The sequence below is a fragment of the Dicentrarchus labrax genome, unplaced genomic scaffold, assembly GCF_905237075.1.
Source record: "Dicentrarchus labrax unplaced genomic scaffold, dlabrax2021, whole genome shotgun sequence".
Classification (NCBI taxonomy): domain Eukaryota; kingdom Metazoa; phylum Chordata; class Actinopteri; family Moronidae; genus Dicentrarchus; species Dicentrarchus labrax.
The window spans coordinates 173,601-190,664 of NW_026136714.1; the positions used below are offsets into that span (position 1 = coordinate 173,601).

Sequence of the window (17,064 nt, forward strand, 5' to 3'; positions counted from 1 at the left end):
GTTATTATACCATTGAATAAGCGTTATCCTGATAAAATCATCCCACAGATAGGGGCCAGTAGGGGTCTACTCTACCTACTAGTAGGTGCAGGAGGCAGTTATCACCCATTCATCTGGCTGATCCAATACTATTCAAACCCAGCAGGTACAGAAGGTGTGTTATCCAGCAGAGCAGTCACGTGACTGTCAGATTTCTGGCTGCATTTTATTTTCAGTGGAAAAACAACATTTTAAGATATTTTTGGCATTAGAGTTCGTTGTGATAACATTTCTAGCGGGAAATGTGTACATTATTTCCATAATCTCTGTGGAATGAATGCCTTTGATGTTTCGTTTTTTCAGGCTTCTATGGTGTCTGTTCTGTTTATGGTTGCTATGCAGTTGCTATGGGCGTCTTATCGCTAAAACACGTGAATATTGTTTTAATAATTGCATCGGAGCTGTAATGTTATTCGTGTTATTTTATGTAACTGCTCAATCACGATCTTAAAAATAAAAAACGTACATTTCAGAGTTTGCTCGTAATTTAATATTAAATCCGGAACCTTTGTGTTTGGCTGAGCGGAGGACCGGCTGATATGAGACCGTGGCACTGTCAAAATAAAGCCAGAAGAGAAACGTTTCATGTTTATTATAATGTTTATTATCTATTATATACTTATAACTGAACCTCTGCTAATATTTTACTTGTCCACAGACAACAGATAAATTCTACCAGCTAGAAACTGTAAACGGAGAGTTTTATAAAACCCAAACGGCCAATAATCTAATATTCTGTATAGATGAAGCATATTTTATTCATCAAATCACAGGATTTTATAAGCACAATATGAATGCGTTTCTTTTTTATTCCTCTGCGTTTGTTGTAGATTTCTTCTTAAAATCATTATTGAAAAAACATTCAAATATACAATCCATTGGACGACAGAGCGGTTTTAGTCATTTCCTGTCTGTGTGTCACATTGGTTTACTTTAGCCACTGCCAGTGCCGTTAAATATAATTAAATATGAAATATGAATATGTTAAATATAAATATAATTTAAGTTTAATTAACATGGCACATCACGGACAGTAACAACACTGTTCATACATGAACAAATATTCATGGACATATTTATTAGTCTTCTTCACTCAAACACTGACTGCATATACTCCTGCTCCATTGATTCTGTACATACTGATGTTTTTACACATCCCTATGTATATTTTTTTCATTGCTTATGATATAACATTGTATATATGACTTGCATATTAAAAACTAAAGGAGATGTGGATGAGTGTGTGAAAGAAACATTCAAAATGTAATGAAAAAGGCAAACAAACTTAACTGAAATAAAACAAATGAACAAATCTTTATTTTTATTCATGCAGAGAGAGAGAGAGAGAGAGAGAGAGAGAGAGAGAGAGAGAGATCAACATTCAACATACAGGTGTCCTAAAGACACACAAACAAAAACATTAAATGGAGCCTATAAAGTTGCTGGCAGGCTCCCAGGTGTCTTCCCAAGTTTTGCCACTGAAAAAAAAGAATGAATGCAAACAAGTGTAAGATCATTGCATATACCACAATATTAGTTTATATCAATGGGGTATCATAGAACAACAAATGACTTCGGATCGGTTTTTCAGAAGCCTGCTACTAACCAGTATGGAAGTAAGTACATATATATTTATAAAGCATACTGTAGAAAAAGCTTTAAAATCAGATAATGTGGGTCAAAGTTCTGAGCTCTTACCACGAGGAACAAGGCAGCCAGCTCACTTTTACCTCTTCTCTCACACACAGAAACACAGACAAAAAGAAGTGTTAGCCATTCCAGCAACCACTCTTAAATGAACTGCTATTTCACTCAGTCAGTTACATCTTACCTCCTTTAGTTGTTTCTTTTATTTCATTGTAGTGAAATATTATTTGCTTCTAACATTTTCGGTAGCCTAAAATTATGCAAAAAAAAGAAAAGAAGAAAGAAGGAGAATACATTTAGAAACAGGCTTTGACATCCCCCAGGTGAATACAGCTGCATTTCCACTGTCAGGAATTCACAGGGGTCAGCACAACTGAAGCAATGGCTGAGCTTCACCCTGGGTTTGAACCACCTTCTTGATCATGATATCTCACCTATTTACTGTTCTTTGATTGTTATTGTGGACCTGGTACACCTTGGTCAAGGTTCCGAGCTAGCTGAGCTGATACTAAAAGGTGGTGTGACATTACTGCCCACCACTCATTAGTCACATGACAGTTGACGTCCTGCATAAAGCCTAGATTTTTAAAAAGCCAAACTATCATTAATAGTTAAGTTTTTTTTATTCACTCAAAAATGGCAGCCCACAACACCATGCTGTGGTCAACTGACAAAGTCCAGACTTGTCAAGAACATAGCTTCATATCCTCTGTTATGAGTAGCGTAGCTGTTTATGTGCGTAGTGTGTTGTCAGTGTGGCAGTAAATGTACAGTGTAGCTTAGAGTCTGTCAATAAAGAAAGGCTGCAGCTTCTCAAGACCAAAGTAAAGCTTGTTTCCCAACTTCATTGCTCTGACAGTCACCTCTGCCTACATTGAGGGGTCCCATCCAAAGTTCTATCTACAGTGGAAAAGGAAGTCGAGGACCCAAAAGTGAATAGAGTAGAGTTGAGCTGTACAATGCTGATGCATAGAGGAAGAGAAAGAGTGTCCATCTTGTCTCATATATTAGTTTTTGTTTTATCTCATGAATAATTTATCTTCTACCTGTAGATGAGGACAAGTTAGTGAGTAATCCTTTATGTTTTTTATTGTTACTGATAATAACAGGGATTAGGGGGAAAAAAACTGTTCTCCGAAAAGTCTTGCATCCCTCTTTCCAGGTGTCTGGTTCATTGTGTCTACATGCACACAAACAATATTATCATGCTGCTATCAAGGAATTGCATTGCACATTTAATTTGATGAGTAGGCTGTACCACAAAAACAAAAAAATACCTCTCTTCCTCTTTTTCTTCCCTTCACCTGTTGCACTGGTCAAGGAGATAGTAGGTGTGGGAGAGCAGGAGCACTGTGCAGACACACCTGTGACAAAGGTGGATGACTTTAGACATATTACTTAAAATATGGCAGAAGGTGATTAATGCTAACACTCACTTTCAGTCATGGTTTTTTGAGAGGGAGATGCTGAGGCGGTGCTTGGAGGCTGGACAGGGACGAGGGTTAGGGTGTAAGTCTCCTCCTCATAGTCCATTTGGGGATGAGATGAGATGGGAGAAAGGTGGAAGGGTCTGGAGGATGAGGAGGAGAAGAGGGTTGGGAGGGAGAGGTGGTAGACTGTGGAGTTGGAGATGGGCTGGGAGCTTCTGGCAATTGTATCCTTTGAGAATCTGAAATAATATAAATATAAATATTACTCACAATGACAGCACATCCCAAAGCATAAATCATAAAAACAGATGTTTGCCTTACTTTTAATAATGCACTCATATGACCTGCTCATCTTTTCTAAGAAGGGTTTTACAGGCCCGTCCCCTCCAGGGCACATGTAGGTGATCATTTCAGCATTTACTGTGTTCACCCTCTTCTTCTACTTCCTGATGAACAAAATTGGGTTGTAGCCAAAGGCAGCAAGCTTGCTCACCTGAAATGTACACAATTACACAAAATGTTAACATGGCATTATTATTACACACTGACATGTTACAATTTTTTCACTTTATTTGAATGTTATGTGTGCACCAGTGTTTGCTAATGTCTATAATCTTTTTCAAGGGTTTCTTGAGAGTTTTCTAATGAACTGTAGGTGTGTGTACATATAACATTCTTTCAGACAGAAAAGTGTGGACAGGGTTCTGTGGAGCGCTGGGATGAAGCACTTGTGCATTGAGAGAAACAAATGCTATGTTAACAGAGAGTTCACTGTCTCTGTTATTATAGTTTCTGTCTGAAATATCATAAAGCTCAGGAGACAGACATGGCCAAAACAAGTTTTCCCTCCATTTCTTTTTAGTTTAGTTCCCTCGGAGATGCAAACACATGCATTGCACCCTCATTTTAATATTTTGCACTTTCAGTTCAAATTGCATATTAATGCCAAGCATAAGGTGGTCTGGCACATGGACATGGACGCGTGGGCATCTTCATGCTCACCAGCAGCTCAATCAGCAAAAGAGTTGGATGAAGATTAATAAAGGTCAGCGGGTGTGGTGATTAATAAATACTCTCCCAGCTTGTCACATCACTGGTCTCAGAGCTCTGAAACAACTGAGCTAATCAGTTAAACATGATAGCAACAGCTCAACAAATAGAAATCTTCGTCTCAGGAAATGTCTGGATGGTTCAGAGAGTCACAACATGAACACACCTCACCACCAATCTGCAGCCAATGACAAATGAAGTATGATTTTCCCATAAATAGTTAATATAATAATATATAAACTGATTGATTATATGATTATTTCGGACAAAGACTGTTTTATTTGGAATTCTAATGTATCCCACCTCATACATGGTCACATAGTTTAGTAATTAATGATATACAAATGTGTTTGCACTGCACTGGTCACAGTATTTAGCCATGATTCCTCTGAGGACTGGAGTTTGAGGGTATGGGTGTCCTTCTGACTCGTAAAGCAAACTGTTGCTGAAAATGACTGACACCCTGTTTAACTTACTGCTGTCTACAACTTTATTCTTCTGTGTTCAGCATAATCTGTTTATCTGGGACCCAACTCTGGATCATCATACACTGCTCTACTTTAATAGCTGTTGGCAGCTTGCACTGTAACTACTAGGGTACCACCACTAAATTGAGATGCACCTGAAGTCATTTGGTTCTGGAACCGGGCCTAGCTCTCTCCTCATTGGTGAAAAATGTGCTATTGATCAGAAAAAAATGCTATTTGGACCACAAGCCCATATGTCAATAATGAGCCAACTCATTCTGAATCTTTCGCTAAATTTAAGGTTAGAGGTGGCTCATATAAAGTGGCAGCATTATGTTTAACAACCTTTAATGAATACAATGGATGCACACTACAACACATCAAAGTCAATACTCACTGCCTTTTCTTTTTCTTTGAATGACTTTTTTTTGCAGGAGGCAAACACAGCAGCTGGCACAGGTCTTCTGATTGGCATGATGCTTGCTCCACAATAGGGGCAGCTTCTTGCTTTGGGCTTCATCATGACTTTGAGAGCAAGATGAATGGAAAAGCAAATAAGAGTGTGACACATGAAAAGAACTAAGTTACAATTGACTGCAAGGGCTGTCTAAATACAGCTAGCAATCTCGATAGCACACACCAATTTCCCCGTTGACCAGCATAATGTGCATAACATAGCATGCATTAGCTAACCAAAACTGATGTTATATTGAAACGTTTTTAATGTGTTATACCTGTAGCACAAAAGTAATATTGCTGCATCTCTAAATATACAAACTATATTGTTTTATAGTTTACATTTTTAGGTACACACTCAAAACATTAACTGTGTTTCTTACCTGTTTCTTCCTTCTACTAAACATTTTCTAAACCTGTGTTTCTCTCCGTTTCCCGCGACGACAGGACAGTACCCGCGTTACCAAGTACCGCGAACGAGACATGGTGAATGACGTCACTTCTCGTCGCTTGCACTTTAAATCATAAAACATAAGAAACAGTATTTCAGTAAAGAGAATTTAAAAACATGTATATATGTAAATTAAAAAAGAAGTCAAAAAAGAAAACAGAAAAAAATATATGAAGCGGCTGTAAAACTATCTGAAATAAACATATTAACTTTTTTAAAATATCAATCATATAGATGAAGTGTAATTACTAATTCGGCTGCACTAAATGTTTGATATATTCAATAGATGTCTGATATTATGACCCTATTTTACAACCCTACTTTGAAAACCGGAAGAACTAGCTAACCCAAATCCACATTTATAGAATAACAGTTAGTATATCTGACATAAGCCAACATCTTTACTTTTTCTTAAAATTAATCACAAAGATGGAGTGTAATTACTGATTCGGCTGCACTTAATGTTCGATATATTCATTAAATATATCTTTTTACGACCCTATTCTTAACAATACTTTGCAAACCAGAAGAACTACAAACATGGTGCTTATTTGTATCAAGCTGCATGGCGCGGCACAAGGGAATTGTAGTTTTTGTTTTTAATGGTACATTTCCTAAAAATGGAAATTGTAAATATTAAATTAACACTATACTGATAGATTTAAAGGGGTGGGAAACACATTTATGTGATCAGATTGTAAATATGCAATTGTTAAATTGGTGAAAATTAATTTTGATCATACATGACAGTGCCCCCACTTGGTGACTATATTTATATGAATATAGTCACACAGCTGAAGTCAAGAGCTTTCTAAAACAGTTGGTCCCATGTCTGTAGCCTCTTCTGTTGCTGAATGACAAGCCTTCCAATATGCACTGAGGTCAAGGTTCAGAGGTCAATATTTCACAGTAGGAGCCACTTAAAATCTTCAAACTGACATATGTTACTCACCAGGACAAGGCCTTTCCAAAAATGTATTTAATTTTGTTCCAGGACAAAGTTTAATTCTCACCTCTGTTTGGTGCCAGCCTCTTTCAGGTGTAGTTTCTGAGACCATTTGAGACTCCAGCCTGGATGAACTCAAGTTTTTGGATTTTTTGCTTATATGTTTGGTAAAAACCTTCAAGGTATTGATGTTTTTCCTAATCACATTCATCATTTGGGATCTGGGCTAGTGTAGACCTTATTTTACCCATAGGCAGATTATGAGACAATGGTCCTCTCGCCACGGACATGCCAACATCGCATACCCCCATGGCAGGGCACTCACTTGGCCCATGTTGCCTAACACTAACACATATTTAAAGGAGAATACAGTCAAGTGATGCACCACATAAATAATAATAAAGAGCATTCTTCAACAGGCAGCACTCTCAAAACCTCTAATATGCCACCACATCCTCCAAAAAATCTACTTTATGGTCATGCACTTGTAGATTGCAGGCCCATGCCCGTGTGTCTGTGTGGGGGGCGGTAATATATATAAATATTTTTTGGTCATAATCCTAATTATAGTCATTTGAATCTACCGGGTGCTTTGCATATGTCTTTGTGTCAATGTGTCACCAGTGGTGGAATGTAATAAAGTGCTTTTACTCAAGTACTGTAATTAAGTACAAATTTGAGATACTTTTACGTCTTTAAGTCTTTTCTTTACATGTTACATACATTTTGACAAATCATTCAACCTGTGTAAAGTTGGATGTTATAATATATAATTGCATTAAAACAGTTCATGTTATTGAAAACTTGATTCTGAAAATCCCATGTCACTAGTCCTTCCTCTGAATCTCTCCTCTTGCCATATAGTGAATTCATGTACTCTGAAAGCATGTGGGAATTGCTCAGATAAAATAAGTCTAACCTAAAACAGTAGTAACATCCAAGGACTCAATCAGAAATGTAGCTTTATTGTGCCTTTGTTTAATTAAACATTAAAGAACAATTATTAATCAAACAGTAAAGATCAACTGGAAAGAAAATCCCTGAAAAGATGCAGAACTGAACGTGAATCAAAGATAAGACAGTAAAGGACAGTGGTTTGTGTTGTAAAGATGTAAGACAACATTAACCAGGAACTTCCCACAACCCAGTAGAAAAATCAAACCTTATATAAGTGATTAAACATTTCAAAACCAAATGCAGAAATAACAACAACCTAATACAACTACAACTGTCATCTCCAACTTAATCCTGACAATGAGCACATACGTTAGTTTTTAAGAGCATGTGGCTTTTTTAAAGCCACATGCTCTGTGTGACCATGTGTCGCACACGGTGCACTGTGATCATGAGCACCACATCTTCCTGTTTTACATTGCATCAGACTCTGAATCTTCACAGCTAATGTCGAACTCATCTGAACTGTCCATTGTGTCCATTATGTCATCTGCTGATGACAGCACATGCAGGTAGTGTTTTCTTGTATGCCGCTTCAGCTCTCTCATTTCCCACTGCCTTCTGAGGATGAGGCAGGTGTGACCCTTTGTTGCTTTCTCTGTGAGATGTCCTTAAGAAGGGATAAAATATGTCACTATCCAGGTAAATAACATGTCTTTCACAATTTAAACATAACTTTGTGAAACATTCAAATTTAAAAAAATTAAGTACAAGGCCGCATTTACTTTGCATGGCGTCTTCACTCTGATGCTGAGACAACTCGGACAAGACCCTGGCATGGGCTTTGAGAGACTCCCAGTGCTGCTTCATTTCTTTCACAAGGATCTTCTTCTCCTCTTGAAGCCTTCGAACACCCATGACCCTATCGAAGACTTCTTTCTTTGTGCTGAAATCAGCAGAGCCTGTAATACATCAATATGAAAAGTTCAGACCACTGCATATAGCATGTAGCTTCAGAGATCATTTCTGTCATACATATGCACACTTGGTCAGAATGCAAATATGTCCACTGGAACACCTAAATGTAAGAATACTAATGATGAAATGTGTATTCCCTAAAGTACTGTGCTTTAGTATAAATTTGAGGTACTGGCACTTTTCTTTTTATGCTACTTTCTTCTTACACTACATCTTCACGACAACTTCAACTTTTAGTGCTTTAAGTATACTTAACTGATTATACTGAATATTTTACTTGTGATCAGAGTATTTTTACGTTGTATTATCAGTATTTTTTACTTTGTAAATAGACTTTATGCTTTTAAGTAAAGGATATGATACTTCTTCCACCACTAAAGAATACGCACAGTACATGAAATGCATTCCACTCTGTGTAATTTGCCAAGGCCAGGAATATTCTGTGTCCAGAACGCTATCCATGCAACGAGACTGTTGTACTCCGCTACCATGGCCTTCAAAGTGGTCTTCTGTTGCCTTATTTTTCTGCGAATTCTATGTCGGCCTTTGTTGCGGTCTGAAAACCAAAGAAAAAAATACACCCACATTATATCTTTTAAATACACTAAGTCAATGATCTTGTTTAAGTTACAGCTGTAACAACAGAATGACAATACATTTGCCAAACAGATGGATCATAATAGATGTACTTATAATATCTGAACGCAAATCAATTTGTTTTGGAGAAGTCCAACACATGAAACATTACTTTTTAGAACTGTATGGACATTGTAATTATGAAGTGAGTTTGGAGACATTTCAGACTGTGATCTGAAAAGGCCTTAAATGTTAACATACCATTTTTCCAGTATAGGAGTTGAGCTCTCGTGTTGATGCTGGTTGTGAAGGCCTCAATCTTCTTACACAAAGCTTGTGGTGTGCCTTGATGGTCAATTTCTCCTGACAAAATTGATTGCAGGTAGCGTCAACTTCACAAACGACACAAATGTTTCTCCATGTCAGATAATGTTTCACGTTCTTATCATCGGCCCATTCTTTTACTTCTTGCACAAATTCTTCCACAGTTTGTTCACCCAGTTGATGCTGGGCTTTCAGGGTTTCCAGGTCCCCAATCGGGATATTGAAAGCTTTAGATGTCTAAAATGACAAAATTATTACCATAAGCTAAAAGTCAGTACAACATATACAGTGTACAAATGCAACTCAAATCAGGCAAAAATGTTGTAACTATCATGTATCACAAGCCTATGTGCACAAAACTGTATGTGTGTTTCATTGACCTACACTGTGCCATTGCAGCAATATTGTTTCTATTTACCTTATGGTATCTCTGGGAAAGTCCAGTAGCCAGGTTTGGACATTTCTGCTGGTTCCATCTTATGGCCAGGAGTGTCAGCATGTCATTGCGTCCTGCAAGTACACAGAGATGAGTTCTGTAAAGATTCACTTGTAATAATATAAATGTCTTTTATTCTGTATACAGAGGTACAATTATACAGCACCTGCTTCTGACATATGCTTTGTGGTGACTGATATCCTGGAGAGGGAAGCTTTACATTGCTCTACTTCCTCCCCTAGTGTTTTACCAGCACCTTCTTGGTTTGTGCCACTCCATTTCACCTGGAGAGAGGGACCCAAACATAAACATCAAGGGAATTTAGTACAGCAGAGACCTCAAGCAATGCCCAACAGTCACTTTTATTTCAATTAAAACCTAATCAAAAATCAAACTGTCACCCTTCCACCAAGTTGTGTGTACATTAGTGGTAAACCTCATGAGTAATCTTGCTTACCAACAAACATACAGGTGCAAAATAATATCCTTGACAAAAGTACATGTGTCAATTAAGGGGTGTTCACATCAACAACTATAACAATACAAATGTTAAATAATCTGTTAAGTGATAGTTAAACATTACACATTTATATGCATCATTCATAGGATTGCAAGTCATTTGATAAAATGTACTGTATTATACTAACCTCACATTTGAAGTCATGCGCTTTAGCATGTACAAACATATTAAGGGCAGCCAGCAAGACATCATGCCTGCACACTGCCAGCTCCAGTCACTCCTCATCCACCTTACTGATTGATCTTTGGGAGGTCTCTCTGGCAGCCGACCCCTCCCCACCACAATTGCTCCTTCCAGTGACCTACATTGTAGAAAATCATAATTGACAAATAATCCCATCAACAGTCATTACAGGGAACAATTGTAAATTTCTCTTAGGGGACAAGGAACAGATAAGTGTTAGCAGATTAAGAACAATTAGGTATACAGGTAGATATCACAATACATGGGAGTACTGACAGACTATGAATTATAATGTTATATTGAGATAGAAATTGAAGTCTGCTATTACATGTTTTTTTTTTTTTTGCTGTGGATGTGATCCACAAATCTGGTCACATCGTCATCTTTTGCAATGAAGACACCGTCAAAGATGGCCCGCTCCTGAGATCTAAAAAAACAACAAGAAATAAAAAGGCTTCAATGTTTAAAAGGATAGTTGAGTACTCTGAAGTGGGATGGTATAAGGTACTTATCCATAGTAAGTGTGTTACCTACAGTACAGTGTTCAGACAGCCCTTTTCCTTGGCACTAAATTGTCTCAACTGTAGAAATGCATATTTCTACATCTAACCCCAACTACAATCCTGGATATTGTTTTTTTTCAGGCGGGCCTTTTATATGTGGCTAAAACACATTTTTCTGCTTCTCCACAATACAGGCAGGGGATGGGTGGCGGTGACCATTGTCTGCTGTAGGTAACAGACTGACCATGGATAAGTACCTCATACAACCACACTTCAGAACAACTTAACTATCTTTTTAACATGTCATACATCGAAAGGTTACTTGTTGTATAAAACATAACTATCTATCTGTACATTATTGTATACCTTGCAGTACTTTTGAAGCGGTAACGCTTGCGGTTTCCATCCACCGAGACAGAAAGCATTGCTGGGTACAGGCAGGACAGATGAATTTCTCCTCCTTGCAGGTGGAGTCAACCTCATATTGTACAGCAGCCCATTCAAAAAAAGCTTTTTTGGAAGCTGTCTGATGAGATCTTCCCAGTCTATGTAAAAAAGAAAAAGCACAAAACAATTTTTTAAACAAAGACCTTTCCATTTAAAAACACAAACATATAGAGAAATACTTACACGGCCAAAGCGAGCAGTCCGCTTCTCAAGCATTCTTAGATATGCCTGAAAAGACATCCCGGGTGATGCCATCTTCATGTCTTCAAACGTATAAAACAGGTCTGTCTCATAAATTGTTACAAAATGAAGGGGGGCAGGCCAGTATCCACTTTTTATCAGGTCATCAAGTCCTGCGGTCCAAGTTGCCGGGCATCCCTCGCAGGTCAGCTCCGGCATGTTGAGATCATACCGTCCTACAAGGTAATATTTACATTTACAACCAGCCATTTGTTGCCATACTCTCTTTGGCCAGCATGCTACTAAGAAGAGATGGTCTCTTTTCCCTCCATCTCTCTGAAAAGAGAGCATTGCGAATGCTCCAATCCAGAGAAGCCAGAGGAGCTCTTTGGTCTGCTGATGCTTCACTAAGCTCTTCATCAGAGCAGCTCAGGGAGGGTTGCAGATCTTGCAAAAGACATTCTATTGCAATTGTAAAAGAAATACATGGAGTAGTTAGAAGGGGCCCAAGGTTGTCTTTGTATCATATGCATACAACTAGCAAAAACATGGACTTCATTGTTACACAGATAAGAAGAAAATGTTGTTATATGACAGATATAACATATATAACAATGAGAATGGTGCTTGGCAATTGCATATCAACAGGGAGAAACGTTGTCATAAAGCTTGTTTTGGAGACTTTGTTTTGTTCAATAGCTCATTTTGCAGATACTAGGTACAAGACATTATACACAGAACATATCTAATGAAACACACACCAGCAGAATATATGTGTGAAGCAGTCTCTGGAGCAAAGGTCCCCTCTACATGAGGGTGTGAGGTGAGACCGGTCTTACAACGGCGTTCAGCTGTAATGCAGAAAAAACATAAACACCTCTTAGAGCAGCATATATTTGTCTAACACTTCCATTTGTTTTAAAGATACCTGTATGCGATCTACATTTATACTATACAGTACAGTTTTCCTATTTCATTTTTTGGGTGGGGCGTGGGTCTTCTGTTGGAAAAGAGGCTCCAAGACCTCCTACATAAAAAATGTAACTCATGTTAGCCAAATCATGCTTACAGCAAAAAGTATTTCTTTATTTTTCAGGATTTGAGATCTATCAGAGATGACACATTGATCTGACCTGGTGGTATTTAGCTTAAAACTTTGATAAATAACATTTTGGTGTACTTTACATATTTATGGGCAACTGATGGTCCTGTAGTCCATTGACAGTGTTGCACGTTATCCCTGCCACTGGCCCACACTGACATTCAGGACTGAAACCATTTTAAATATCTAGAATATAAAATACTAACCATGTCTGGATCCGCGTCCCTCTCCGCCACCTCACCTTCACCGGGGGTTGAGGAGCTGCTGCTGCCCCTGTCTGAAGGAGGTCCTCAAACTCCTGCTGCTCCACCAGCTCCTCCAAGCTTTCCAGAATGTGGCGTTGTTCTTGCGAACTCATCCCCACACACAGACACACACAGACACACACAGACACACTCACAATGTGTGAGTGGGATGGAAATAGAGGGTGAGCCTGCTAACGTTAGTTACTAGGAGCTAACTTTAGTTGCGTTTAAGTTTAGTTAACTAACATGCAAAGCTTTTGAGTTTTTACAGGCAAATCACAAACATATGTAAAAACTAAGCATTGTTGTTATTTACTTTGTGGTTGAATTTTTAACCAAACGTATCTTACCGCCACGTGACATCCAAGTTAAAGGGTACCGTATCCAACGTGCGCGTCGCGTCGGAGAAGATGACGTCGACACGCAACGGCAGAGAAATCAAAAATAAAAGCTGATGTTTAAGCATTTGATTAATAAAATATGCATTTATGTACCACTAGTGTCTTTAGTATTAACGTTACTCTTGCTCCTAAAATATTCTCTTCTGGCTTTATTTTGAAAGGGCATATTTATTTTGCTAATTCAGTCCACCGGATGTGGGTAAATGTGTTGTTGTGTTGTTGCTAACTTGACAGTGTCACGGTTATCACAACAAACTCTAATGCCAAAAATATCTTAAAATGTTGTTTTTCCACTGAAAATAAAAGAAAATGAAGCCATTTTGAATTTTTCCGCAGACAGAAATCTGACAGTCACGTGACTGCTCTGCTGGATAACACACCTTCTGTACCTGCTGGGTTTGAATAGTATTGGATCAGCCAGATGAATGGGGGATAACTGCCTCCTGCACCTACTAGTAGGTAGAGTAGACCCCTACTGGCCCCTATCTGTGGGATGATTGTATCAGGATAACGCTGATTCAATGGTATGATAACAGTCAGATCGGGTGCACCAACGATATCAAGAAAATGAAAAGAAAAAAACGGGAGGAACAAACAAAACTTAGAAAACTTCAAGAAGAATACGAACAGGAAAGAGAAGAAAGAAAAGAAAAGAAGAGGATCGAATCAGAAGAGAAAAAGAGGAAAAAGAGAAAAAAGACATTGAGGAGAACTATAAGAAAAAACTCGAGAAACTGAAGAAGACATATGAAGAAGAAGCCAGAGAGAAAGCTGAAGAGTTCAATGAATTCAAAGAGAAATACAAAAAGGAATCTGCAGCTCTGAAGGAAGAACATGAGAAACAAATGAAAGACAAAGATCAACAATATAATATCTTAAAGTCACAAATGAGGGAAAAACATCAAAGTGAAATTTGTAACATAGTGAAATGTTTGACCAAAAAGAGAGAATGAAGACGATTCATGTTGTATTTTATGAGCAGATTTGTTCGATGTAAACGTCACAACAACAGATCAGTTTCAGAAGTTTCCTTTTTTCTACTTTCATTTTCAATCAGTGAAACTTTAAAGAAGGAAAGATTTCATAGTAATATTCAACATTGAACAGAAACACAGCAGCAGTCACTGTGGGTCAGATGATACCAGTTCTTTGGAGTAATGTTATAGTCTTAGTTTTTACATTTTAATCATCACATGTACATGTACATTATTTGTTTATTTTTATATCGACTTTTATTTTTTTTATGTTTTGCATTTTATTATTTCTGTTGTATTCATTGTTCATCATATAAAACTGTATCTATTGTTCACTTTTATTTTGGTGTGTTGATTTCAGTCTGTTCTGTCTCGTGATAAATGAGGCTTTAAACAGTTAATAACTCATTGACTCTGTACAATCATTGGTGTGGTTTTGTTTTAAGTTTGTTTCCTATAAAGTTTTATAAAATCTGCATTATGTTGTAGAGATAATGATAATGTATAATTTGATTATTGTAAACAAGTTTCAGTCTGTAGAAAATCTTTATGATATGATGTATTTGTTCCTAATTATTAATGTAATTATTGACGGATTAAAACCAGACAACAGCTCAGTAAAGAAAGACTTCAGCAGCTGGAAGCTCTGTTTGGTCATTAGAGATGATCTTTGTTTTCTTTTGAATATGAGAAAGAAAATGATGTTTGTGAGTGAAATGAAATGTTTAGATGTCATTCACTCTGTTTTCTCTGCAACACCCAAATCACAAATATCACAGCAAATATTAAATATGAATCCAAGCTGAATATCATTTAAACTGCTCATCAGATGAATCAGAATGATAAAGAATGACTTTATAGACAATGAATGCTTTGATGTTTCTCTGTTTTGTTACATGTCCAATAAGAATAGATGCTTTATAACTGATGACATCAACTTAAGACAGAATTCAGATGAATCTTTAATTGTATGTTCTGTGTTTGATCTTTGGTTTCTGTGTTTATCATTATAAAAGATGAATAAAGTGTTTCCCTGTAGTTCACTGTGACTCTTGTTAAATGCTGAAGTCAAACAGACTCCACACAGATAAACTGATGAAACAGAACAGAGCTCACAGGAGACACCGTGGGAGGAATAATTAAAATGAGAAATTGTAGAAAATACTTTAAACACATTATAGCCACATACCTCAGGTTCCTACAGTAATAGTCGACTGTACTCAGGACTAAAGGAATGATGTCTTTCTGTACTAACTTTCGTTTTCACACAGATAATTCTCTTGTTAATGAACTATTTGTGAGCCAGACATTTGATGACTTAAAACCTTATTAGAAAAAGTGAATCGCTGGACTTTTATAATTTTTCTTACAAACAGTACACACCATCAGGGTCTTGGTTTATATAAAATTAATACAAATTATTTTAGTACTGAAGCCTTCACAGCACGTGTGAAAGATGATCATAAAGGCTGAATTACCAACTGGACAAACTGCCAGAAGGTCCAGGGTAGTGTTTGAATCTAATCTTGTCAGTAGAAGGCCTTTATTATTTTAGATTGTGTTTTTTTCACATGGCACATTTTCCAAAATAAAGTTGTTACATAAAATTACCACCTGGGGCATGATAGCAGCAGGAGAGATTGATGGCCGACCTGTAGCTGTGGTCAACACCCACGCATTGTTCAATAGGCATGAGCCCATTGTGTCCTAGACCTCATGTGTTCGTACCGCTACAGCAGTTTAGGAGCTTTAGACATTCACATTCATCATTGTTGTATTCACCAGAGGAATGAACTGGGAGATCAGTCATTTGAGAGGTATATCAAAGATTATCATAATTTCATCAAACACCTAATGAATGACTATGGAGGGAGAGAAATCAGAGAGCTAAACAACATGGGGAACTAAGTCAAGAAGATATTTAAAAAAACTGAAACAAGAACTGGAAAACAGGAAACTAAAACATGCTGAAAAGAAAAATAAATGCTGCATCATCTAAATATGGGGGGGGGGCTTTGGCTTGTTTCACCTCTTAGAGAGTCAATTTTTAATATTTACAAAGTTATTCTTTGTTTGTGCCTTTATAATAGACAGAGGAGAGGTGAAAAGAAAGGAGAGTTACAAAGGTACCCAGCAGGACTCAAACTGGGGACGCTGCAGTTAGTACAGTGTGCACCTTAATCCTATGACTTTTGAGATTTTCCCTGAAAACTCATGTTATGCTTTCTGTTATCCTCTTCCACCCTTTGAATGACAATTAGCTACACAAGCTGCATTTCATTTTACCAGTAAAGGTCAGCTTTAAGAGGAATTACTGTTTTGTTAAAGCAACACAAAGTCAGAGAGCCAGTGTCTGGACTGCTGCTGCATCAGTCTGAGACACAGAGAGAGGATGTGATGTTATAAGAGGAAAAGACTCATTTATCATGAGTAAACATACATACGTATGTGTATGTCCAACACAGGAAACCATCAGCAAACATCACTGTAGGTCTTCACTGACTGAAAGACCAAAACAAAATCTGCAGCCTCCAAAGAAACCACAGAGCTGAATCAACACCTCTGACACAAAATAAAACCATTAAGACAGGGTTTTGTCTGGCAGGTGGCGCTCGTACATTAACTACTGACCTGAAGTCTGTTTTAGAGCTTCTACTGCACATCTGTCTGTGTTTAACTCTCTGAATCACTGACTCTTTCTACGCTTTCTCTTCATGCTGTTCAATACATTTGAACTTTAATGTTGCATAATGATGTCTAATATACATTTTACTGCAGCAGGGATTACAGATATATTATTCTGACTCATATCAGT

At 37.5% G+C, this 17,064-nt stretch overlaps 1 protein-coding gene and 1 long non-coding RNA gene across 7 annotated transcripts; both read right to left on the bottom strand.

The window, feature by feature from the left end:
* Positions 1–2,962: 2,962 nt before the first annotated feature.
* Positions 2,963–3,481, bottom strand: LOC127376445 (uncharacterized). The gene is made up of 3 exons (XR_007887527.1): positions 3,438–3,481; positions 3,123–3,355; positions 2,963–3,050 (listed from the first exon to the last, which is right to left on the bottom strand). It is a non-coding gene; the product is annotated as an uncharacterized LOC127376445 (long non-coding RNA).
* A 3,950-nt stretch (positions 3,482–7,431) lies between these two features.
* LOC127376438 (uncharacterized) lies at positions 7,432–13,286 on the bottom strand. Of its 6 annotated transcripts, none has more exons than XR_007887514.1 (12): positions 12,836–13,285; positions 12,289–12,378; positions 11,531–11,989; positions 11,267–11,445; positions 10,726–10,824; positions 10,342–10,515; positions 9,861–9,978; positions 9,677–9,768; positions 9,196–9,495; positions 8,748–8,914; positions 8,166–8,342; positions 7,432–8,050 (listed from the first exon to the last, which is right to left on the bottom strand). XR_007887514.1 is itself a non-coding variant. In XM_051423354.1 (8 exons), the coding sequence occupies exons 1-7, from the start codon at positions 10,378–10,380 to the stop codon at positions 8,256–8,258; spliced, it is 720 nt and encodes a 239-aa protein (XP_051279314.1). In that variant the 5' UTR covers positions 10,381–10,395; the 3' UTR covers positions 7,432–8,050; positions 8,166–8,255. The 6 variants fall into 6 exon arrangements, 1 of the variants encoding a protein (XP_051279314.1); XR_007887516.1 differs by having other exon boundaries at positions 11,531–11,763; positions 12,836–13,284; XR_007887515.1 differs by having other exon boundaries at positions 8,847–8,914; positions 12,836–13,284.
* Positions 13,287–17,064: the final 3,778 nt, after the last annotated feature.

Excerpts from the sequence above, each read along its gene's own strand:
- LOC127376438 (XM_051423354.1), bottom strand. The coding sequence starts at position 10,380 with ATGTTTGTACATGCTAAAGCGCATGACTTCAAATGTGAG. Across the intron at positions 9,979-10,341 it reads CGCATGACTTCAAATGTGAG|GTGAAATGGAGTGGCACAAA; the intron begins GTTAGTATAATA and ends CCCTCTCTCCAG. Across the intron at positions 8,343-8,747 it reads TGGAATGCATTTCATGTACT|GCTCTGCTGATTTCAGCACA; the intron begins GTGCGTATTCTT and ends GATGTATTACAG.